At 33.7% G+C, this 27,420-nt stretch overlaps 1 protein-coding gene across 9 annotated transcripts; it reads left to right on the top strand.

Annotated features, from left to right (window-relative positions):
* Positions 1-25,674, top strand: LOC121119169 (uncharacterized). 9 transcript variants are annotated; one of them, XM_040713782.2, is made up of 10 exons: positions 1-81; positions 504-620; positions 2,230-2,427; positions 5,043-5,351; positions 6,118-6,213; positions 6,264-6,509; positions 7,027-7,134; positions 7,198-7,248; positions 7,307-7,673; positions 7,902-25,674. In XM_040713782.2, the coding sequence occupies exons 3-10, from the start codon at positions 2,239-2,241 to the stop codon at positions 25,451-25,453; spliced, it is 18,918 nt and encodes a 6,305-aa protein (XP_040569716.1). In that variant the 5' UTR covers positions 1-81; positions 504-620; positions 2,230-2,238; the 3' UTR covers positions 25,454-25,674. The 9 variants fall into 9 exon arrangements, with proteins under 9 accessions (XP_040569716.1, XP_071745302.1, XP_071745303.1 ...); XM_071889200.1 differs by having other exon boundaries at positions 18-120; XM_071889199.1 differs by having other exon boundaries at positions 22-88.
* Positions 25,675-27,420: the final 1,746 nt, after the last annotated feature.

The raw sequence follows: 27,420 nt of genomic DNA, 5'->3' as shown, positions 1-27,420 counted from the left end.
ATGTACTAAATATGAATAAATAAAGAGTTTAGCAGATATTTTATACGTGCAGTTTAAATTCCTAGTTGCAAAAAAAATAAGGTTTCAAGTGAAAATAAATATAATTAATAACTTAAAACTGTAAAAAAATCAAAGGAATAATATTTTTTTCTTTTTAAATATATATATTTATCAAACCCCTTTTTCAAAAATTATTTAATTCATACTTGAATATAAATTAATTGATATTACTATTTCATGAAAGTTAAAAGTATATTTTTACTTTTTGACTCTCTTTCTATATCTTCTAAAGAAGCTTTCCCTGATTTATAAAAAAAAATAAAAAAAAAATAGACAAGGTATGCCAAATTATAATAAAACAAAACATGAGACAGTCCTTAGAAAAAAAAAAAAAACTTTAGTTGTTGATCATCATTGTTCTTGTGTGGAGAGTTGTCCTTTGATTTTTTTATTGGTTATCTGATCACCTATTTTTTAATGATATTATATATACACATACATAGTTCGTGACCCATTGGAAATACATAGATACGCGGTGCTGAGGGGCATTGATACACAAATAGGAAGAAAGTGGAATTAATTAATAATCTCTTAAATACAAGAAGCTTATAGCAAGTCAAGTATGAAACGGTTTTGTTGTTTTTTTTGTTAATGTTTTTAGCAAATTATATGTTGACAAATTAGGACAAAGTAAATACAATTTTTGGCAGGTTTTTATCTATTACACATATATGTAGGTACATTATCCCTTTGAAGAGAAATATGTTTAAATGAACTTAATCTATATTTGTAAATATATATGTTATTTGCAAATTTTATTTGGCAAAGTTGTACATACAAAGAGTATAACTATAAATTTTTGTCAAATTATCATATATCTTATGTGACACGTAATCTAAGATGCATATACCAAAACAAGCTAACTATTTGCTTCAAAATAACGCCTGATTGATGCTACAGATGTGTTACCCGCTAACCAAAAATTAATATATATATATTAATGTATATTTTTGTTCTAATATTATGTATATTTGTCCTATAATAATTGGGGGGGAAGATGTTTGAAACATGACTATATATCTTTTTTTATACGCTTATTTAATCACTCTAGAATATAATAATAATTATTTTTGGAGCATGACGTAATATCGCAAATTCTTGTTCATTAAATTCCAATTGAAATAAAAGACAATCATTTCTCAATTTCTAAATATATTAGTTTTAAGAAAAACTAAATAATATATATCAGGGTGATCCTTTAAAAATCAATGTTTTACTTGAACTATTCTCACTATTTCCTTTTTTTCGCTTTCTAATACAACTTGACTCCCATAAATATTTTCGCCTTTAATTAATATTGAATGTTCCCTTTTTAATCTTTTGTCCAATATTGCAAAAATTTTGATATCTCAATTTCTTTCTAATAACTCAAAATTATGACTTTGTCTGTAAGCATAATCACATTTTATGCCAATAATAATACCTTTACATGTTTAGTAGTTTTGGTAGTTTCAATATCCAAATCTGATTAAAGGATAAAAAAGAAAATTTAATATATTATTGTATTACAAAGTACTTTATCTACAACACGAACGAACCATTATTTGGTGTACTTTTTATTTCTTTTCTCAGCAGTGGTAAAATTTTAATTTATTATCCGTTTCATTTGCGTTTAAAAATAAAACTATTGATAAATTTACAATTTTAGCCTAAAGTTTTGAGAGCAGATAGTGGTCAACTTTAAATTTCTACACATTTTGGTGCAGGAATATATTTTTACTATTGAGAGAGTGAGAGAATGAATATACAAAATTTTGATTTTTTTTTACTACGGTATAAGAGCAATGTACAATTTAAGAAGATTATCTATTGACCGCAATTTCAAAGAGCTTATAAGGGATTAAAAAGATATATTTTAAATGACGTATTTCCGTAATTAGCATTTTTCAATCCAAAAAACAAACATTTACTTTCTTTAACTTATGTTTTCTTTGTTTGGGATGGAGTTCACAATCTTTAATTTATACAAACATTTGTGCATACTCAATGCAAACAAAAGTACCTCTTTCATGCAACTTTTCATTTGCTTTCAGCATGACATCATTTCTACAAATATATGACTCAATCTATGACTCAAATCCCTATTTTCGGATAAATGCAAAAAAATCTTTATGACAATTTATTATAGTTATTTTTTTTTCTTATAAATTGTATCTCACCTTTTTACAGGCTCCAAAAATGTCTCGTAAGGAAGTAATCACTTCCACAGAGGTCGTAGACATGACGGGTGGATTAGGGACCATGTCTGCAGATGATGTCATAAGTAAAGTAGGAGGATCTGGTGGGACTTATACAGAAGTCAATCCGGATGGTTCCACTACTACATACACTGTAGAAGTAGAGGAAGAGTCGGATGTGGAGGAAGTGGTAAGAGTATTTCCAGGATTTTATCTTTTAAAAAAATGATATGTGAGGAACAAATAAAAATGAAGTTTTATACGAAAATGAAGAAAAAGAGAAAAATTGATAGAAACGAATATAGAAATATAGTCTAATTCAAAATTCAACTCTTTTTTATGGATTTAAAATAACAAATAATCATATAAAAATAAGAATCTATCCTTTATTTTGAATCATCTTGGTATAAATTTAATTAACTATCCATTGCGCAATTTGCCAATAAATATAAATGTAGTTATGTACTTAAGACAACATTTGCTATTGAATGAAGGATATACATCAATTAATAAGGACTCCGAAAATACATTATTGATATTAGAGGTTTAGCAATGGGCAGGAGGTACTCATATAGTTTACAAGTTATCTGTTTAGCAATTTAATAAATACATTGTGCAGAAAATTCTAATATGAGCAGAACCTCCAGTGATTTCAGACTTTAATATTTTATGGTAATGCTTACAAGGACTGAAAACTTGGCAAGCTCTGGACTCTTTCCAATTCAAGCCTTGAATCTAAAAGCGATTTTTCGGAAGTGGGTCAGTACAACCCCAAGAAATTATCAATATTATCTATCTGAAAGTTCTCTGAGCTGTCCAAGATTTTTGAAGTTAATATTCCAGAATAAAAAATAAACGGAGTATATTATTTTTCAAAAAAAAAGACAGCCCTTTTAAATTAATTATAAATTTTCCTTCTACAAAATACTAGTTTTATAACTGATAAATTTATTACATCATATCAATTACTTATTTTCATACGATGCTGTTATTTTTTTAGTTTGAATAGTTTTCCCATGAGAACCCTAATTTGAATTTGTTAGGAAAACATTGACATTAATTTTTAATTATTCTGTAATTAAACGTATAATTGGCATAAATACGTACACTACAATTTTCAATAGTTTATCATCTGTGGTGAGTTGAGACAAAATCAATTATGAAGAAAAAAAAGAGAAATTTCCTATTTCTTATTTTACTTATACTTATATCTATTATACAAATTTTGAGAGGATAAGAGGGTCATTGCATTCATGGAAGACATTAAAAATCATCTTCCTCGGGGCCCTATTCTGTTTCCTGATGGCCCTTTGGTACAATCCTCATGGATGCAACTGGAACAATGTTTTTCTTAGCAATCGATGTTCTACATCATTGTTACATAGGTAAGTTGTAAAAAACAATACTCTTAACTTCGGAAATTTTGCATAATTATAGTGATGAGCAAATAATTACAGTCCAATTCATAGGCATATAGGATTAATATTCAAATTTCTAGAATAAATTGATATATCCAAAAATGTTAAAAAACACTTTTCATTTTTTAATTGAAAATATGCCTTCCTGCTCAATTTGAAGCGCCTTTAAAGGATTAATGATAAAATTTGTTAATACCAATTGAGGATAATTAGTCAAAGATTACTATTGTATTCTTTGACTTGATTTTTAGAAAAGTCATTTAGCTTGCTTTTATGATAGCGGGTTACATCTCTAATGAATACATTTTACATAGCTCCTCTTAATTATTGAGATATTTCCACCCAGAATATGTTGTTCATTGAAAAGTATCAGTAATAAAAATATTAATGGGGGAGAATGATCCGTAGAGCACTCAATTTGATAGATCAAAAATATAAAAATATGTATAACTTATTTTAAGTTTGTTCCTCACATATCCACCTATAGGTAGGGCTGTAAATGTTAAGCATTTTTATCGATCCGGTTTTGTTGTTGTTGGCAACATGAACACTGTTATTTATTTTTTATAGCTGTTATCATTATTATTCCATTCTTGAGGAGAGAACATCTAAAGATAAATTGAAATCACGAGTGTATTTGCTCTTGAATGATGGCGACATAGATATTATAGATCGCTTGAGGGCGCTGGTGTCGCGTAGGAACACGTTATCTTATGTGTACCCCTCTGAAAATCAAGAAAAAAGAAAGATCAAAAAAGTTATAGATTATTATAGCATAAATACTCCGACAACAGGTGACGTCATCTTGATTTGAGAACAACCTTCGTAATGAGAGCTTTGTTGGTCTATATATTATGTATGATCGGAGAGTAACGATGATGATTTGTTGGGGAGTTATTAGTGGAAGACCTTGTTAGGCTAAGCGTAGAATTTAGGATGTAAAGTAATTCCTACTTCATACAGAGTAGAACTTTTGTTTATTTCCTTCATCTCACAGTTGAAGGAAACTAAAATTTAATTAAATGTTAAAACAGCTAAGCTCCTTTCCTCACAAACAATTTACTATTTTTTCAGGGTCACCATGTTAATGCTCTATTTCATTTTTTACATATCCAAAATGCTTACGATGTACAGCTCTACCTATAGTTATAAGCGATTGTAGCACGTATATAAAATATAGGATTTTTTGTGTATAACGTAATTCTGCACGACTTTCGTCTAACATGATTATTCGAAAACTTTGGCATGACATCAACATGCATGCAATCTATAAAGTAAGAACGCCTTTATGCATGATTAGGCGGTGTTACATGATCTAAAGTCGGTTGTGATGGGGTATTTGATTGGATGATCCTTATATAAAGTATAAAAACCCTAATTACTTTAGGAGTACGAAATAACATACTCGTCAAAAGGGTCTAAAATCATTCAAGGAGGAGAAATTATGGGTGGTCGGACCATCATTCAAGGGAGTGATGGGGAATTTAGTCGAGATGGTGGGCGAACCATCATTCAAGGAGGACTAAGTCAGGGTGGTCAAACTATTATTCAAGGAAGTGGTGGAGGCTTTAGTCTAGATGGGGGACAGACCATCATTCAAGGAGAGCTAAGTAAAGCTGGACAAACAATCAATCAAAAAGGGGGAGGAATCACAACTATGATGACAACAACGACTTATACTTTGGAATCTTCCGAGGTAAAAAAAAAATAATTGTTTGTTGTCGTCTCCGTCTCGATACCCCCTGCCAATCCAAACAACAACAAAATCCCCTACGAATTCATCCAAAACATAGAGTGTTTGTTTTTTATGGTTTTTGTGTGTGTGTGTCCTTGTCTTTTTGTATAAACAATATCGGAATACTACATTTATGTTTTACATTACTTTTTATAGATAAATAAAATGCAAATAGGACTGCATTTCACTTATAATATCCACAAAATTCTCCAAATTTTAGACTCATGGTAGAATTGAGAATCCAATTACAGTAAGTTTTATTGATTGTTTATTTATAATTTTTTTTTTTCTTCCTTTTTCCCACTGAGTAAATGAATCTGATCACAACGTTATCTGACTAATATGAAAAGGTACATTCTCTTTTGTTGTCAGCTCTCGATTTTGTAACTTTTCTTTGTCTGTTATCAATATTCTGAACGTTGATTTCTAACAATCATTTTTTTACTAGTAATTCCATACTCGTAGTTGGTAAGAATTGACTAACAACTGATTAAATAGCTCTTTTTTGTCTCTTTCTCTTTGGAGGAAAGGCTGCAAGATACACTAACGGTAACAAGATGTGATCAGTGGATTCCTTATTCTAGGGAATTATTGCTTATCCAATTATTTATATTATAGTATTTAAGTAGTAAAAGTTTAGATGTCATTTTTTTTCCAATGTAAGGTTCATTCTTTATTTAGAATATTTAGTAGTGTTTAAATCTACAATTCTAATTATAACTCTTAGAGTGTTGATGGTGAAGGATCAAATCAAATTTCATCATCCAACTATGTGACAAGAGGTGGCAGTAGTAGCAGTGGCGGTGGCCAAAAACAGATGAAGGTAAATAAGACAATTCATGATAAAAATAATATATAATTATAATATAATAGGATGGCCAAGCCCCTGGTTCAATGTCATTTTCTTATTCAACTTCCACTTCAAGTGGAGAACAGGAAATGTCCATGAATGGCGGAGTATCAGGAGCTGGAGGAAAGCTGCAATCCCTTGTATCAACCATGCCAGAGTCTACCATAACTCGTAGTGCGGCTTCATCCGGAGGACCACAAAACTCTGTTGAAATGGAAACATTCATCACAACAACTTCAAACAAAGGAAACGTCTCTGGAGGGATGCAGGTTTGTGTATATAGTTACATATGGATCAGACCATATCAAATCGCCGAACCAATGGTCTGGCATTGGTTCCCGAGATATAGAGCACTTTATTTCTGCAATTTTAGTACAAAAATGTGTTGTAGACCCAGTTTCAAATATTCCATTCTTCTGAATCTATGGTTTAATGTCAACAAACAATGTAACTCTGACAAGTAAAAATGTGCTTCTGACATGTTTTTACATTACCTCTTTTTAGAGTCAAAGCTTATACAATAATCTTGAATTTAACCTCGTAGATCAAATTTTATCTAACATGTCAAATCGATAGTTATTTTTATGCTTCATGTCATTTGATTGAAAGAATAAATAAATTTTGAAGTTACAGGTGAAAATGTACATGTTAATAAATGTTTTCAAATTGTGAGTTTCTGAGGTGAAACCCTTGAGGCGATTTGATGTGGAGTGGCCCATATACATACATATGCTCATGTGACATAGATAAATGACATAACTTTTTTTTTCTATCTCTTTGTTTCAGGAAAAAACTGTAGAAAGTAGTAGAAGTGGAGGCGGAGCAACAGGATCCTTTTCTAAATCAGATGGAACAACGGGTGCAAATGGTTTTACTATGAGTCAAGGATCAAAGGTAAAAAGTCATTTAATGTATATTCCTATTCAAAATAAACAAAGTTTTTTGATACCTCTTTAGGCTGACTCCACTGGAACGAGTGCATTAAGCACTGGCATAAAATCATCATTGGTAAGTCTAAAATGAAAGAGATTATACAATGTGAATTGATTTATTCTCATCATTGTAGCCCCCAACCCCTGAGAGAAAGGCCTCATACCCTTCCATCCCAGCATCTAAGGGCTCTTCTAGTCTTTCAAAACAACCTCCAGTTTCCACTGTGGTGGCTCCACCTACTGATACTGTGGGCCCCGTGTACCCTGTAGAAAGAAAGCATCATTATCCAAAGGACATTCCTTCTCGACCACCCGGTCCTCAAAATCCTGAAATGCAATATCCAGTCACAGGCGTGGAGTCCAAACATCATTTTCAAGATAAAGCACCTGCTCATTACGATACAAAAACCCTCGTTGGCCCTGCATTTGATGTCCCTCATCAACATAAGTTCACAAAGGAGAATGTCATCAGTGAAGACATTAAGCAACTTTCTGGGCCAGGTAAAAACAGATATCAAAATAACGTGAGTAAATTGAGCATGATAAATTGGAATTACTGCAATGTGTTATTTTTTTAAATCATTATTATGTTTTTGTTCAACATGTGTATATAATAGTACATAATACGTGAATACATTTGTATCTAGTTATATAGAATCATGCTCGCTCACAAATTTTTTATGCTTTTTCATTTAACACTGAGTATTTTAATTCCTTATTTCTTATTAGCTTATGATGTCCTTCATCAACACAAATATCCAACAGAGGGTAAGCTAGACGTTATTGAATCCAAAATCAATGCTCCTATGACATTTCCAGTCATGAAGGATGTAGAACATCAAAGTAATTACAGACCAGAGCCTGTAAAACATGAATCGGTACGAGAGTTGACAACTCCAATGCTTAAGATCGATAGGAAACATAACTATGCGGGTAATGAGTTAGAGAAAGAGCCTGGAAGTGAAGGGCCCCCCACGGAGTTATCTGGCCCAGTCTATGAAATTGATAGAATAAGCCATTTTAAAGAAATAATTATGCATGCAGAAATGATCAAAGCCCTTCAAGGCCCCGTCTATGACATTGAAAGAAATCATCACTTTCAACAGCTCATGATGCATGCTCACGACTTAAAAAATCTAAATACACCAGTTTTTGACATCGAAAAAGATCATCACTTTCAGGAACTTTTAGTCCATGCACACGAGTTGAAATCCTTAGTGGGACCCGTTTATGATGTTGTTTCGAAAACGCAATATGTACCTGAGTATGAAAAGGTGAAGCATGACAGTGTTATGTCTGGCCCTGTATATCCAGGAGTAGAAGCAAGTAATAAATACAGTATAACTCCTGGAAAACAAAACTTAGGTCAAAATATGACTGGCCCAGTTTTAATTCAAGGAGAACAACCCAAAACTCACTACTTCCCTACAGAAGGAAAGGTTCAAGGAGAAAGAGTTATGGCCCCTCCAGCTTTTAGAGGTATTAATATTGAACATCAAAACCAATACTACCCGGAGATGACTAAAGTATCTGGAGACGCTCCAATGGTTGGACCTAAACTTCCCAATGTGGAATATTCTCACAAATATGGTCCAGTACCTCCAAGAGCACTAGCAGAGCAAGAGCTTCATGGGCCTGTTTATGATGGAGTTGACCCTAAAAATGTTTACAGTATTGTCAATCAACGAGTTTCTGGGGATCTTGTTATGTCCGGTCCGAAATATCCCAACGTTGACAGCTCAAATAAGTATTGTCCAACAGGAGAAAGAGTTGAGGGTAACAAAGTCATGGCAGGACCTGTTTATGAAGGTGTTGACCCCTCAAATAAATATTTTCCGCCAGTTGACAGAGTATCTGGACAACAATTAATGACTGGTCCTAAATATCCTGGTGTTGACGATAAGAATCAATATAACCCAATGACTGAGAAAATATATCAACAATCCCCCATGAGTGGACCTGTTTATCCTGGAATTGATCCAAAAAATAATTATGGTCCTGTAGAAAGACGAGTTGCAGGTGAAATTGTGATGAGTGGTCCAAAATATCCTGGTGTGGACCCAAAAAGTCAATACAATCCCGTTCCTGACAAAGTAATCTCCGAACAACAGATGTCTGGACCTGTTTATCCAGGAATCGATTCATCTAATAAATATTCTCCTAAAACACAAGTAGTACATGGTGAAATTGTACGTAGTGGTCCAAAAATGAGTGATATTGAAGAAAGGAACCAATACTGTCCCATTAAGGATAGAGTACATGGAGAACATATAATGAGTGGTCCCGTATATCATGGTGTAGATCCACAAAATAAATTCAATATTGTTCAAGAGAGGGTTCCTGGAACAAAAGTTATGTCAGGACCTGTATTTCAAGGGGTTGATTCTTCAAATAAGTTTAACATTGTTCCAGACAGAGTAAGTGGAGGGCAAACTATCTCTACACCAGTATATCCGGTCAATCAACTTCATAAGTTTAACCCTTTTGATCCTAAAACAGAAATGCCATCTCATATAACTGGTCCAGTTTATGATGTACCACATGATCACCATTATCGTGAAATCATTTCCCATGCTTTGGCTCTAGGTGACTTTAAATATTCTGACTATGATATGGGGAAAAATGAGTATATGCCAGAAACTGTCCAAGTAGATGTAGTAAGAGATCTCCTTGGACCTGTATACGATGTTTTGAATGAACATCACTATAATCAAGTTAATACAATTGCTCATGAGCTCCAGTCCTTGTCTCAACCCGTTTATACACCAGAGTCCAAACATCACTACAGTGAAATCATGAAACATGTCGACAAATTAGAGAACCTTAATAGCCCAGTTTATGACATACATCGTGATCATCATTTCAAAGAAATCATGTCCCATGTACATCACCTAAAAACCTTAAAAGGACCTGTCTATGATATTGGCACATCAGGTCATCATTTCAAAGAAATAGAGAAACATGTTGACACTCTTAAATCATTAACAGGGCCTGTTTATGAAATTGAGGGGAAAAGTCATTTTGAAGGAATAGTGAACAGTGTGGAAAAACTAAAAAACCTTTCTGGTCCAATATATGACATTGGTAAATCAGATCACCAATATGCAGAAATCCTAAAGCATGTAGATAGTTTGAAATCTCTTCAGGGCCCAAAATATAAAATAGATTCAAAGCATCACTTCAATGAAATTACCAAAAATGTTCAGGAGCTCAAGGAACTTACAGGGCCAGTCTATCAAATCGAAGATACGTCTCATCATTTTAATGAAATTAAAAAGCATGTCAGGTCTCTACAAGATCTACGAGGACCAAAATATGATGTAGATGAGAAGCATCACTTTTCCGAAATACTGAAAAAAGTAGATAAATTGGGTCAACTTCAAGGTCCAGTGTACAATGTCGAGGATAATAAGCACAGTTATGCAGAGATTCAAAAACATCTGGAGGGTTTGAAAACGCTCCAAGGCCCCATTTACACTAATGATGAAAATAAACACCATTTTTCAGAAATTCAAAAGCACATTGACACCGTCAAAACGCTGACTGGTCCAGTTTATGACGTAGGACATCAAAGTCAGTTTACAGGCCTTGTCAATGCAGTTGCAAAACTTAAGACATTGAGTGGTCCAGTGTATGATATTGAAGAATCAAAGCATCACTATAACGAAATAGAAAAAGCTGTAGAAAATCTGAAATCTCTAACGGGGCCAATTTTTGCACTAGAGGAAAGACGTCACAACTTCAGTGAAATTGATGAGCATTTAGATGCTATAAAGGAATTAAAAGGTCCTGTCTATGATGTCGATTTTAATCATCATTTCTCAGAAATTATCAGACATGCGAGAAACAAGCAAGACTTAGTTGGTCCTGTCTATAATTTAGATCAAATAAATCATTGTTTTCAAGATATTAGGAAACATGTATCAAATTTAAATGAACTAAGAGGCCCTGTGTATAACGTTGAAGTTAAAAATCATTTCGAGGAAATTGCTAAAAATGTAGAGAGTCTCAAAACATTGAAGGGCCCTGTCTATAATGTAGAGTCCCAGCATAAGTTTGCAGAAATCACAAAGCATGTCGAAAAGTTACAGAACCTTCAAGGTCCTATTTACAACACTGATGAGACTAAAAACCACTACCATGAAATTATGAAACACGTGGAGAAGCTCAAGTCCCTCAAGGGACCAATCTATGACGTTGAGCACAATAATAGTTATAAGGACCTATCCATGCGTGTAGATAAATTAAAGACTTTGCACGGTCCTGTGTACGACACAGATCATAAGAATCAATTTTCAGAAATATTGGAACAAGTCGATCAAATACAAGATCTCATAGGCCCAGTCTACAATATAGGAACCAGCAAGCACAATTTTAATGTTATACAGAAACAACCTGAGCGAATCACAAATCTTGAAGGTCCTGTTTACTCTTTTGGGAGTCCAGCTCATCATTTCTCAGAAATAGTGAAGCACGTCGATACACTCAAGGATTTGAAAGGCCCTGTGTACGCATGTGAGCATAAAAACACGTTTCAAGATATTATTCAACATGCACAGACGCTAAAGAAATTGGTGGGACCCGTCTATGACGTAGAGCATGGAAGTAAATTTAGAGAAATCATTCAAAGTGCACAAAAAGTAAGTAATTTGAAGGGCCCAGTCTATGATGTAGATCATGGTAGTCATTTTAAGGAGTTTATCCGAAACGCGGAAAACTTTAAATCTCTCATTGGACCTGTTTACGAAGTAGAGACGAAACATCATTTCTCCGAGATAGAAAAGCATGTAGGGGACTTGAAAAATTTGAGTGGACCAATCTACAAAATAGATCGAGCACATCAGTTTCACGAAATCGCCGAGAATAAAAGTGGAGTTCAGGAACTAACAGGTCCGGTTTACAACATTGACAACGAACATCATTTTAATGAAATCATCAAACATACTCAACATTTACAAGACCTTAAAGGTCCAGTATACGACTTGGAGTCTCCCGGACATCACTACTCAGAACTTCAAAAGACTGTAGAGAGTATTAAGAAATTGGAAGGTCCAGTGTATGCATGTGATCACGCAAATAAGTTCCAAGATATAATCAAGCACACAGAAAAAATTAAAAGCTTGGTCGGTCCTGTGTATGAAGTGGATCATGGCAGTCACTTCGTCGATATTGTTAAGAATGTCGAGAAAATTAAAAATCTTACGGGGCCTGTATATGACATTGATCATAATAGTCACTTTAGGGAGATTGAGAAGCACGTAGATCAAATCAAGAAATTGACCATGCCTGTGTATGACGTTGAGAGTAAACACAGCTATGGTGAAATATTAAAACACTCCTTGGAATTGAAAAACTTAACAGGGCCTGTCTTTAAAATTGATAGAAAACATAATTTTGCTGAGTTTCAAGATAGAGTCCCAGGAACGCAAGAACTTCATGGTCCAGTCTATGACGTTGATCAGAATCAGCATCATTTCTCAGAAATTAAGAAACATCTTGATAAGATACAGCAGCTCACATTCCCAGTTTATGATATTCAAAGAGACCATCACTTCTCTGAAATTAAAAAGCATGTTGATATGATATCTAATTTGCAAGGCCCCGTCTATGATATAGGCAGTTCAAGTCATCATTTCAGTGAGTATGACAAAGCAAAAGACAACATTAAAAATCTAAAGGGTCCAGTTTACGACGTAGAAAGTAAACATAACTTCAAGGAACTCAGCAAAAATATAGAAAAACTTAAACAGCTCAAAGGACCCGTCTATGAAATCGAAAATCAACATCACTTTAATGAATTTGAAAAGCAAGTAAAGACCCTTATGACATTGGAAGGCCCCGTCTATGATATCGATCGAGAGCATCACTACTCACAGATATTGAAGCATGTAAGCGACATCAAAAGTTTGTCAGGACCAGTATACAAGATTGATAGGGCACATCAATATGCTCAAATTATTGAGGAAGTAAAATCCATAAAAGATCTTGTTGGCCCCGTTTATGGAATAGATAGAGACCATCATTTTAATGAAATCAATAAGCATCTGGATAAAATTCAAGACCTTCAAGGTCCAGTGTATCAGTCAGTAGATATTCATCATAAATTTAGCGAAATTTTGAAGCATGTGGATACACTGAAGGACCTCAAAGGACCCGTTTATAACATTAATCGGGATCATCATTTTAGTGAAATCAAGAAATGTGTAGAGGATATTAAGACCCTTAGAGGTCCAGTTTATCTCTCAGAGAGCGTCTCACACTTTAATGAAATCATTAAAAATGTGGATAAACTAAAGAATCTTAAAGGTCCAGTCTATGATATAGAGAGAGATCATCATTTTAAGGAAATCCTTTCACATGCAGAGTCGGCTAAAAATCTGATTGGTCCTGTATATGATGTAGGTCATGACCATAGCTATAAAGAACTATTACAACATGTGGATAAACTAAAAGATCTACAAGGCCCAGTCTATAACATTCAGAGAGATCACCGTTTTTCTGAAATTGTGACTTCCATGAATCAAATTAGGTCTCTAAATGGTCCAGTCTATGACATTGACAATGACCATCACTTCAATGTGATTGAGAAGAATATAAAAACTCTTAAAAATCTGTCTGGACCCGTATACGATATTGATAGATGTCATCATTTTGACAGTATTTTGTCTCATCTCTCAGATATCAAAACCCTTCAAGGGCCAGTCTATGATATTCAACGGAATCACAACTTCCAGGAAATAGAAAAACACGTAGTGGGTCTTCAAAATCTAAAGAGTCCTGTTTATTCTTGTATTCATGAGCATAGCTTCAAAGGTGTTTTATCAATCATATCTGATTTGAAGACACTCAAAGGTCCTATTTACGATGTGGCACACTCCAATCAATATAACGAAATATTGAAGAATGTGGAAGCAATTAAAAGTCTGAAGGGCCCAGTCTATGATATTGCGAACCATCATAACTTTAGAGCAATAGAAAAAGTGATGACAGATATTAAAACACTTAGTGGACCCGTTTATAAAATTGATCGTAAGCATGACTACGGTGGAGATGAGCCTATTTCATCGAAAGTAAAGGAGTTACTTGGTCCTGTTTATGAAATTGAGAGAGATCATCACTATAATGAGATACAAAGTCACATCAAGGCCGTTAGAGAGTTGGGTGGACCCGTATATGACGTCGATAGAGATCATCATTTCAATTCAATACATAAGCATGTTGTAGATATTCAAAATCTTGCTGGGCCAGTCTATGACGTTCTGAGTGAGCATCACTTTAATGAAATAGATAAGAGAATATCAAGTATATTATCTTTACGTGGGCCTGTTTACGATTGTTCCCACGATCATAACTACAAGGAAATCATCAGTAGACTCTCAGATATTAAAAATCTTCAAGGTCCAGTTTATCAAATAGATAATGAGCATCATTTCAAGGAGATTTTTTCACATTTGTCGGATTTGAAAACTTTGAAAGGACCCGTCTATGACATCGATAAAAATCATCATTTTAACGAAATCGAAAAACAAATTTCTAATCTTAAAAGCCTAACCCAACCTGTTTTTAAAATTGACCGTGAGCATGGATTCAGAGGAGAACCAACAATCGCGTCAGATACAAAAACACTTACTGGACCTGTATATGATGTTGATAATTCTCATCACTTCAATGAGATTGAGAAACACATGTCATCTCTTAAAAAGCTCACTGGACCTGTTTATGACATTGATAGAGAACATCATTGTGATGCCATTTATAAGCACATTTCAGAAATCAAGAACCTCACAGGTCCAGTATATAACGTTGATCATCAACACAAGTTTGCTGAAATTGAGAAACATATCTCAGGGATAGTCAAGCTTGAAGGACCTGTCTATAACTGCCTCCACGGCCATAATTTCCGAGAAACCATAAAACAGTTGTCGGAATTAAAGGAATTGATGGGACCAGTCTATAAGATAGATCGAGATCATAGATTCAAAGAGATTCTATCACATATCTCTGATTTGAAGTCCCTTAAAGGGCCAGTCTATGAAATTGAAAGTAAGCATCACTATTCAGAAATTGAGAAGAAATTAGATCAAATCAAACATTTAGCTGGTCCTGTCTATAAAATTGATAGAGGGCATGGCTATGAAGGTGAAGACGTAAAACATAGTGACTTAAAACCCCTCGTTGGTCCTGTCTACGATGTTACAAGCGAACATCACTTTAATGAAATTGATAAACGTATCAAATCCTTGAAAAACTTGAAAGGTCCAGTCTATGACATAGAGAGAGAACATCAATTTAAGGATCTAGAAAAAATCGTCATCGATATGCAGAAACTCAACGCACCTGTTTATGACATAAATCGTTCACATCATTTCAACGAAGTAGATAAGAAAATTTCAGGAATATTGAAACTTGAAGGCCCAGTCTACCAATGTCTTCACGATCACAACTTTAAGGAAATCCTTAGCAAATTAGTGGAATTAAAGGAACTAAAAGGTCCAGTATATAACATTGACCACAACCATCACTTCAAAGAAATATTTTCACACATTTCCGACATAAAAACACTGACAGGTCCTGTATATAATGTTGATAAAGATCATCATTTTAATGAAATTCAAAAACATTTAGAAAAAATTAAAAACATGGCCAGTCCAGTCTATAATGCTGAACGAGATCATAAATACCAGGGAGAAAAAGCTAAGGCTTCAGGCGTCAAAGAATTAAATAGACCCATCTATGATACAGAAACTGAACATCATTTCAATGAAGTGAATAAGCACATTGATACACTTAAAGAACTAAAAGGTCCAGCCTATAAAGTCAATAGAGACCATCATTTTAACGAAATAGAGAAAAGAGTCATTCAAATACAAAACCTAGTAGGCCCAGTTTATGACATTGAAAGAGCAAACAACTATAGCAATGTTGAGGAAAGAATAGCTAGGGTTTTAAAATTAGAAGGTCCTGTCTATAAATGCCTTCACGAACACAGTTATAAGGAAGTTATGAAAAAATTAATAGAGATCAAAAACCTAACTGGGCCCGTGTATAATGTGGAACACAGTAATCAATTTGATCAGATTTTATCACATATTTCTGACTTAAAAACACTCAAAGGTCCTGTATATGATGTAGATAAGAATCACCATTTCATGGAAATTCAAAAACATTTAATTGACATTAAAACTTTGAATTTCCCTGTTTTCAAAATTGATCGAGAGCATACATACACTCGAGATGAAACAATAGCCTCAGATATTCAAAATCTTTTTGGTCCAGTCTATAAAATTAAAAACGAATCGCACTTTAATGAAATCAACAATCATATTGATAGAATTAAAAATCTATCAGGCCCAGTATATGAGATTGATAGAGACCATCACTTTGGGGAGATTGAAAAACATGTGATTGACTTAAAAAAGCTAATGGGGCCAGTGTACAACGTAGAGAGAAATCACAATTTTAGAGAAACGGATAAAAAAATCATTCAAATTTTGAAACTGGAGGGTCCAATTTATAATGTAATTCATGATCACAACTATAGTGAGTTCATCAAGAACCTAGTAGATGTAAAAAGCCTAGCAGGTCCAGTTTATAGAATTGATAACGAACATCATTTTTCAGAGATTTTCAAACACATTTCTGACTTGAAAACGCTAAAAGCCCCTGTTTACGATGTAGATAAGGAACATCATTTTAATGAAATTCAAAAGCATCTGATTGAAATTAAAAAACTGTCTGGTCCAGTATATGACGTTGAAAGGAATCATAAATTTCTCCGAGATGAAGTAAAACATACTGATTTTTCACCTTTGTCAGGTCCTGTTTATAAAATAGAGAATGAACACCATTTCAATGAAATTGAAAAACATATTCAAACGCTCAAAAATCTTAAGGGCCCAGTTTATGAAATTGATCGTGAGCATCACTGTAATGAAATTAAAAAACATGTCACTGACCTAAAAAAACTAGTAGGGCCTGTCTATGACATTGATAGGGATCACACATTCAATGAAGTTGCTAAAAGAGTTGAAAGTATCGTACAACTCTCTGGACCGGTGTATGATGTTTTGAGAGATAATAATTTTAGAGAGATTTTATCTCATTTAAGTGACTTGAAAAACCTTGTAGGACCTGTCTACAAAATAGATAATCAACATCATTTCTCAGAGATCATAAAGCATATCCACGACTTAAAGTCCTTAAAAGCCCCCGTGTATGATGTTGATAAAAATCATCATTTCACGGAGATTCAAAAGCATTTAATAGACTTAAAGAAATTGCAAGGGCCAGTCTATAGCATTGATAGAGAACATAAGTATGAAGGAGAAGAGGTTCGACCCTCTGATATCCTAAATTTGGCAGGCCCTGTTTATAAAATTGAAAATGAACATAATTTCAATGAAATTGAAAAACATATGAAATCTCTAAAGAATCTCAAAGGCCCTGTTTATGAAATTGACCGTGATCACCATTTCAGCGAAATGGAAAAACACGTCATAAATTTGCAAAAATTGGCAGGACCAGTTTACAAAATTGATAGGGAACATAACTTTTCCGAAATAGAAAGCAAAGTGCAGACTTTATTGAAACTTGTTGGTCCGGTATATGATGTTCTACATGAGCACAACTATAAGGATGTTCTAAAAACACTTGTAGACTTGAAAACTCTAACTGGGCCTATATATCATATAGAAAACGAACATCACTGTAATGAAATATACAAACATATAAGTGATATAAAAACCCTAAGGGGACCCGTTTATGATGTAGATAAAGATCACCATTTTAATGAAATAAAAAAACATTTGATACAGCTAAAAAATCTAACAGGCCCAGTCTATGATACAGAAAGGTCAAACAAATATGAAGGAATGGATATCAAGGCAACTGATTTGTCCACTCTATCAGCCCCAATATATAAAATAGAAAATGAACATCATTTTAATGAAATCCAAAAACACTTGGATAGATTAGAGAGCCTAAAAGGACCTGTATATGAAATTGAGCGTGAACACCATTGTAATGAAATAGTCAAAAATGTAAATAAAATAAAATCTTTGGCCGGGCCTGTTTATAATATTGATAGAGAACATAAATTTGCTGAAATAGAAGAAAGAATGAAAAGTTTATTAAACTTACGAGGACCAGTCTATGACGTCCTTCATGATCACAACTATAAACAAATACTATCTAGATTGGTTGATTTAAAAGAACTTGTTGGACCAGTGTACCAAATAGAAAATGAACACCATTTTAATGAAGTATTAAAACATGTATCAGGTCTGAAAACTCTCAAAGGCCCTGTGTATGATGTCGATAAAGATCATCATTTCAAGGAGATTCAAAAGCATTTAATAGACTTAAGGAAATTGCAAGGACCCGTCTATCACATTGATAGAGACCATAAATATGAAGGAGATGAGGCTCGACCCTCTGATATCCTTAACTTGGCAGGTCCAGTTTATAAAATTGAAAATGAGCATCATTTCAATGAAATTGAAAAACATATGAAATCTCTAAAAAATCTCAATGGCCCTGTTTATGAAATTGATCGTGAACATCACTGTAATGAAATTGAAAAACATATAACTGATTTGAAGAAATTGACTGGTCCTGTATATAATATTGATCGAGAGCATAACTTTAACGAAATTGACAAACGTGTAAAAAGTCTTCTTAAACTTGAAGGACCAGTTTATGACGTTCTTCATGAACACAACTATAAAGAAATCCTTTCAAAATTGGTTGATTTAAAAGATTTGGTTGGGCCAGTGTATCATATAGAGAATGAACATCATTTCAATGAAATTTTAAAGCACGTAGAGGACATTAAATCTTTACATGGCCCTGTCTATGATGTCGATAAGGATCATCATTTTTCAGAAATTCAAAAGCATTTAATAGATCTGAAAAACTTGACTGGCCCTGTTTATAGCATTGAAAGAGACCATCAATTTAAAGGATTAGATATAAAACCCACTGATCTTTCATCATTATCAGGACCTGTTTATAATATTGAAAACGATCACCACTTCAACGAAATTGAGAAACATGTGGAGAGTTTGAAAAAACTAACGGGGCCTGTTTATACAATCGACAGAGAGCATCATTGCAATGAGATTAAAAAACATATACTTGACTTGAAAAAGCTTGTAGGTCCAGTTTATGACATTAATCGGGAGCATCACTTTAATCAATTAGAAAAGAAAGTAGAGGGTCTCTTAAAATTGGAGGGTCCAGTGTATGACGTGCTCCATGACCATAATTACCGGGAAGTTTTGTCCCGACTACATGAATTAAAAACACTTGCTGGTCCTGTCTATCATATTGATAATGAACATCATTTTAATGAGATAATGAAACGTATAAGTAACTTGAAAACATTACAAGGCCCAGTATATGACATTGAAAAGGATCATCACTTTTCGGAGATTCAAAAACGTTTAGTAGATCTTAAAAACTTAATGGGTCCAGTTTACAAAATAGACAGAGAACACCAATATCCAGGAGATGACGCAAAGCATACAGATCTTGCTCCTTTGTCAGGCCCTGTATACAAAATAGAGAATGAACATCATTTCAATGAAATTGATAAACACATTGAAAGTCTAAAGAAATTAACTGGCCCCGTCTATGAAATTGATCGAGACCATCATTTCAAAGAAATAGAGAAACATGTACTAGATTTGAAAAACCTGGCTGGTCCAGTATATAAAATTGATCGTGAACATCACTTTAATGAGGTTGGTAAAAAAATTGCAAGCTTACTAAAGTTAGAAGGTCCTGTCTATGACGTTCTACATGATCATAACTATAAAGAAGTTTTAAAAAGTTTAGTTGATTTGAAGAACTTAGTCGGCCCAGTGTATGATATACAAAATGAACATAATTTCAATGAAATTTTGAAACATGTAACAGATTTAAAAACACTGACAGGCCCGGTATATAATATTGAAAAAGATCATCATTTTAACGAAATTCAAAGAATATTATTCGACTTAAAAAATCTTACAGGTCCAGTATACAGGATTGATAGAGATCATAAGTATGAAGGAGAAGGGGCACGACCCTCTGATATCCTAAACTTGGCAGGCCCTGTTTATAAAATTGAAAATGAACATCATTTCAATGAAATCGACAAACATATGGAATCTTTAAAAAAGCTCAATGGGCCTGTATACGAAATTGATCGAGAACATCATTGCAATGAAATTGAGAAACATATTTTAGATTTGAAAAAACTAGTTGGGCCTGTATATGATATTGATCGAGGACATAACTTTAATGAAATAGAAAAGAGGATAGAAAGTCTTTTAAAACTTGAGGGACCAGTTTATAAGGTCTTACATGACCATAATTTCAAAGAAATCTTCTCAAAAATACTTGACTTGAAAAATCTTGCAGGACCGGTTTATGACGTAGAATCAAAGCATCACTTCAAGGAAATATTTTCTCATATATCCGATCTAAAATGTTTGACTGGTCCAGTATATGACATAGACAAAAATCATCATTTCACAGAAATTGAAAAAATCATATTAGATTTAAAATCTCTGGCAGGTCCAGTTTACAAGATACAGCGAGAGCATGAATATCAAGGCTCTGATGCAAAGCCTGCAGATCTAACTGCACTTGTAGGGCCAGTTTATGACATACAAAATGATCACCATTTTAATGAGATAGATAAACACATGGAAAGTTTGAAAAATTTGGCAGGACCAGTTTATAATATTGACCGAGAGCATCACTTTAAGGAAATAGAGAAACATATTGCAGATATACAAAATTTGTTTGGACCAGTATACGACATTTATAGAGAGCACAATTTCAATGAAGTAGACAAGCGAATCGATAGTCTTTTAAAGCTTGAAGGCCCAGTTTATCAAGTTCTACATGACCATAATTTCAAAGAAATCTTCTCAAAAATACTTGACTTGAAAAATCTTGCAGGACCAGTTTATGACGTAGAATCAAAGCATCACTTCAAGGAAATATTTTCTCATATATCCGATCTAAAATGTTTGACTGGTCCAGTATATGACATAGACAAAAATCATCATTTCACAGAAATTGAAAAAATCATATTAGATTTAAAATCTCTGGCAGGTCCAGTTTACAAGATACAGCGAGAGCATGAATATCAAGGCTCTGATGCAAAGCCTGCAGATCTAACTGCACTTGTAGGACCAGTTTATGACATACAAAATGATCACCATTTTAATGAGATAGATAAACACATGGAAAGTTTGAAAAATTTGGCAGGACCAGTTTATAATATTGACCGAGAGCATCACTTTAAGGAAATAGAGAAACATATTGCAGATATACAAAATTTGTTTGGACCAGTATACGACATTTATAGAGAGCACAATTTCAATGAAGTAGACAAGCGAATCGATAGTCTTTTAAAGCTTGAAGGCCCAGTTTATCAAGTTCTACATGACCATAATTTCAAAGAAGTTTTCTCAAAGATACTTGATTTGAAAAATCTTGCTGGACCTGTTTACGACATTGATAGTAAACATCAGTTCAAAGAAATTTTCTCACACATTGCAGACTTGAAATCACTTCAAGGTCCAGTTTATCATATAGAAAATAACCATCATTTTAATGAAATAGAGAAAATAATTTTAGATTTGAAAAATTTAGTTGGTCCAGTTTACAAGATACAGCGAGAGCATGAATATCAAGGCTCTGATGCCAAGCCTGCTGATTTAACTGCACTTGCAGGGCCAGTTTATGACATACAAAATGATCACCATTTTAATGAAATAGATAAGCATATGGAAAGTTTGAAAAATTTAGCAGGACCGGTTTACGATATTGACCGAGAGCATCACTTCAAGGAAATAGAGAAACATGTAGCAGATTTACAAAACTTGGTAGGTCCAGTTTATGACATTTACAGGGACCACAATTTTAATGAAGTAGACAAACGAATAGATAGTCTCCTGAAATTAGAAGGACCTGTTTATAAAGTATTACACGATCACCAATTTAAAGAAATATTTTCTAAGCTTTTGGACTTAAAAAATCTCGCCGGGCCTGTTTACCACATTGACAATAAACATAAATTTAAAGAAATCTTCTCTCATATCGCCGACTTAAAATCTTTAGCAGGACCAGTCTATGACATTGATAGTACCCATCACTTTACCGAAATTGAAAAACATTTATTTGATTTAAAAAATTTAGCTGGACCCGTTTATACGATAGACAGAGAGCATAAATATGATGGACCTGAAGGTAAGCCTTTAGATTTGCATCCATTAGTCGGTCCAGTCTATGCAATCGATCATGTACACAATTTCAATGAAATTGATAAACATATGGAAAGTCTAAAGAAATTAAATGGGCCAGTTTATAAAATAGATCGAGAGCACCACTTTGCTGAAATTGAAAAACACGTTTCTGACTTACAATCCTTGAACTATCCTGTCTATGACATTTATCGTACACACAATTTTGCTGAAATACGCAAAGCATTACTCGACTTGAAAAACCTAACCGGACCCGTTTATTCTATTGACAATGAGCATCACTTTAATGAAATTGAAAAACATATAATTGATTTAAAATCTCTCGCAGGCCCAGTATATCACATTGATAGTACACATCACTTTTGCGAAATAAATAAATGTATAGCGGATTTGAAGAGTCTTCATGGGCCAGTTTATGACGTTGAACATCCACACAGATTTGCTGAAATAGAAAAACATATTGCAGATTTGAAAACACTAAATGGACCTGTTTATCACATTGATCGCGATCATAGATTCCAAGAGATTGAAAAGCACATGGACACACTCAAAAATCTGAATGGGCCCGTTTACGAAATAGACAGAGCCCATTGTTTTGCAGAAATATCAAAGAATGTCGCAGATTTAAACAACTTGACAGGACCAGTTTATCATATTGACAGGGAACATCATTTCAAAGAAGTTGAAACTCGTCTAACAGATCTTAAATGTTTAGCTGGTCCAGTCTATGATTGCAATAGAGATCATCACTTCAATGAAATAGATAAACACATTGAGAGTTTGAAGTCTCTAGCTGGACCTGTTTATAACATTGACCATGCACACAACTTCAAAGAGATACAATCTCATATCGTGGATTTGAAGAACCTGACAGGTCCTGTCTATCAAATACCTAGGGATCATCATTTTGAGGAAATTGACAAACATGTGGCGGATCTTAAGTGTCTATCTGGTCCAGTCTACGAAGTAGAGAGTAAACATCACTTTAAGGAAATAGAATCTCATATGGCAGATCTTAAAGAATTGACTGGACCTGTTTATCATATTGACAATAACCATCATTACAAGGAAATAATAAAAAAGGTGGATAATCTTCATGATTTGGTAGGCCCCGTGTATGACATAAAGGCCGGCCATCATTTCAAAGAAATATATTCACATATGGCAGATCTACAAACACTCACTGGTCCCATTTATGTAGATAAGCCACATAAATACAAAAAAGATTATTCTAGGCCCATGGATATTCAAACATTGGCTGGACCAGTTTATGAAATTGACTCTAAACACTTATATCAGAAAGATTTTAATCAGCCTACTCAACTTCCACATCTTGCTGGACCAGTCTATGATGTAGAAAATAAAAACTCATATGGTCATGATTTCAACATTGAAGTAGAGAAAAATGAATTAATTGGCCCTGTATACAATGTGGAAAGTAAGCACGCCTATAAGAAAGACTTTGCTATAAAAGCAAACAAGGTTGAATCGAGCGGACCCGTTCGATCAGGGCTTTCTCAACATCATTTTAAACACCAAATCCACTTGCCTCATCAAAGGGATAAGAAAAAGACACCTTCCTACGAAGTTCATGAAAGTCATCACTTCCGAACGAGTCAAACACATCAACACGATCTTGATAACTTGCAAGGACCAATCTATAGTAAAGAAGTTCGAAACGTTCGCCATCACTTCTCTGACGGATTCGGAAATATTTCAAAGCAAGAGCCTAAAGTAGTAGATAAGCAAAAGATTAACAAACAAGTGGAATTAGTGAATAAATTCTTCAAAAAAGAAGCTGAGACTTTAGCTGAACAGAGAATCACTACTACTACTTCTTCCGCCCAATTTTCGAGTATCTCCGTAGATCAAGCAAGGCAAGCAGGTCAAGAAAGAAAACAATTAGCCTTGAAACGTAGAGAAGAGTTTGTTTCCGAGATGAAGATCCGAGGAAAAACAATTCAGGAAATCAATGCTGAAAGAGATGATATGATTGAAAAGGAAGTTCGCAAGATTCAAGAAGAGTCTACAAAAATGATGGAACGATATTTGGAAGAATCCCGTAAGCGAGAAGAGTCCATCAAGAGAGAACGGGATAGTCAAAATGAGATGGAACGTAAGAATAAAGAGATTATGGAAAAATCCTTTGCAGAGAGAGCCGAAAAGGAACGACGTCGAAAGGAAGAGCTTGCTCGACAACAAGAACTTATTTCTGGACAATTTGTTCAAAAAGTTCAAGAGCAACGACGAAGAGAGAGCTTCGCAAAAATGGAGGCTGAGCATAAGGAAAAATTACTTCAAACTGAGGTAACTAAGGTTGAATTCTCCCCAAAAGAGTATAAAGCTCGACTTGAAGAGAAGAAGATGATTGAAAAGGCTCATATGGAAGAAAAAAGGATTCAAGATGAAAGGAGAAAGAGAGAATTAGGAAGACTAGAACAAGATCAACGCATTCTCCTTCAACAACAGCAAAAAATGGCTCAAATAAAAGGTAGCAGTACTGGAGGAACACAATCCAACTTTAGAAAAGGGGGTATAAAAATGCCTGATGTTCGATCCTTTGGCTTTGGGAATGTACGAACAGGTCAAGTAACCACACGAAAGTTAAATTTCCTACGATCAGCTTCTGTAGATCGCTATGACCAAGTTGGGCGTGATAGTCTTAATCCAGAAATGGGCAGCTCTCCTGTCCCTAATAATAATAACATCATCGACAACAACAGCCAACCAATTGCAAGATTTCGAACAGCAAAATCCGAAGCAAGGACTGTATCTTTTAACACGGATCCTGTTCAATCATGGACAAATGCTATTATTGATCATGCTATTCAGAGGGGAGATGGAACACATTCTCCTATTTCAATTCCTGGAGCCGATACTACGCTCATGGGTGGACGGCAACAAACATCAGTGATTACTCAGACCCAAAGATTCCAAACTTTTTCATCATCATCATCTACAACCGTTGGAGGGGGAGGAAGTGGACCCTTATCCTCTTCCAGTCAATACACGGATCTTTAAACAAAGATGATAATGTATTAATTCATATTATTACTATATACATATTATAAACAATGTCCTTTTGTATTTACTAATAATTCCTACTGCATGCTACTCGTATCTTAATATTAATGTATTTTATTGCATATATAATTGTGTATTTAACATGTTGATTGAAATATTATGTCAAAAAAACAACATAAAGAAAATAGATTAAACCTTTTTTTTACTAAAAGCTCAAAGAATTATGTTTTAATTATGGCAAAAAGTCTATTTAAGGATATTTTGAAAGCATTTTTATGGGTCAGTCACTTATAGAAGTATGTTAGTAGAGGATAGAACAATTATGTAGAATTCTTCTGGGATAAGGATAAAAATACTTGTATAGTTATTGACAGCCTTTGCTTTCTGCTTATAAAAATAGAGAGGCATATCTACTTTGATAAGTATGTAGCTAATTAAAATGGAGTGTAATAGCTTGTGAAAATAAGGGTGGTGTTTATAATACACGACACATCGCATACTGTAGCTTATAATAGAAACATTAGCTACTAGGGAGACTTCATGTATTAAGCGAATTATGTAATGGAAGATACGTGTGCATAATAATAATTATTAGTTATAACTAAATTAGTCTTGCCAGGTTGAGAAATAATCATGTGTATTTGTTAAAATTGACGTAATCGAAAGTTCTAGAGACGTATATTCGAATAAAACATAAATGTTTTCAAGTAGCGATATATGAAGAAAAACATACTTTCAAAATGGAATATTTGCAATGTTGTACATATGTATAAATAGTAGAATTACGCTATGATAATATTACATAGAAGAAGTTAGCTATTGAAGGAAGGAAGTGTGCAAACATCGAGTCTCATTCTTGTCTAACTAAGCACCTTAGTTCATCATAATTAATTCAAACACTTGATGGATATCTCCTTTTGTAAGGAGTAAAGAATGCAATAGTAGATTGACTCAACGACATTTATCCTACAAATATCAAATTATTTCTTTATACTTGAACGCATATTTTGATCCAAATATTTTGCATTGAAAATGTACAACTCCCAACAAGAAAGGTGACGACAACACTTGGATGAAGACTGATGCATTCTATAATTTATAAACAAAAAAGAACATGGACAAACTTAGCTATCAATGAAATAGTAGGTACATAATTTCTGCGTAAATATTGAGGGTTTCTACAAAAGGATTAGGAACATTTTTTGTAGTAACTACAGATTTCAATAGCTATTCCATAATTAGTTATTTTCTCTATTCAGTACTGTTGTGTAAGACTAAAAGTTCATTAAATGAAGTTCAGTCATTTACAAAATTACCTTACACCCTATGAATAAATTAGGTTTGCTAGGAGTAAGATGCTCTTTAAATGAAATTAATATAGTCATAACCTCTGGAGATGTGTAGAAAGGTAATTCTACTTAGGAATATATAGTGTAGTATAAGTTAGGATTTTGTACAAGTTGCAATTTGTACAGATTGCACAAACTATGAGATGAAGTTTCTTTATGAATGATGAATTTACAATAGAATTCTGGTAAGTATTGTTACGTTTGGCAACCCATGAAATGTTCGATATAGTCAGGGTATAATTTTATACATTACTTATTGGTAAGGGTATAATGTTTCACTTTAGATAACTCAAGGGTTCGCGTTTAAATTACATTTTAAATAAGTGTGTACATAAATTTAAATAATCAAAATGAAAGGATGGCATAAATCCATGGTCACGGTTGAGAGTGTGCATGTAACCTCAAAATACAACACACCCTCTAAAATTTACAATATTATTGTTATGTCACCCTTCCTCCCACAAAATCGAGCATGCGCGTCACATAAAAAAGATAGTATTTATATATAATTGTATAAAACCAGTATGTAAAAATGAATGAAATCTCACAGGCCTTTAGCTCAACTTATATTTTTTTTTTAAAGGAAGTACTTTATAAATTAAAAAAATTAGTGTG

This window comes from Lepeophtheirus salmonis, chromosome 6 (genome assembly GCF_016086655.4).
Source record: "Lepeophtheirus salmonis chromosome 6, UVic_Lsal_1.4, whole genome shotgun sequence".
NCBI lineage: Eukaryota > Metazoa > Arthropoda > Copepoda > Siphonostomatoida > Caligidae > Lepeophtheirus > Lepeophtheirus salmonis.
The sequence above is the reverse complement of the archived record's forward strand: the minus strand, read 5'-3'. Positions and strand labels throughout refer to the sequence as shown.

Excerpts from the sequence above, each read along its gene's own strand:
- LOC121119169 (XM_040713782.2), top strand. The coding sequence starts at position 2,239 with ATGTCTCGTAAGGAAGTAATCACTTCCACAGAGGTCGTAGACATGACG. Across the intron at positions 5,352-6,117 it reads ATACTTTGGAATCTTCCGAG|AGTGTTGATGGTGAAGGATC; the intron begins GTAAAAAAAAAA and ends TATAACTCTTAG. Across the intron at positions 6,510-7,026 it reads ACGTCTCTGGAGGGATGCAG|GAAAAAACTGTAGAAAGTAG; the intron begins GTTTGTGTATAT and ends TCTTTGTTTCAG.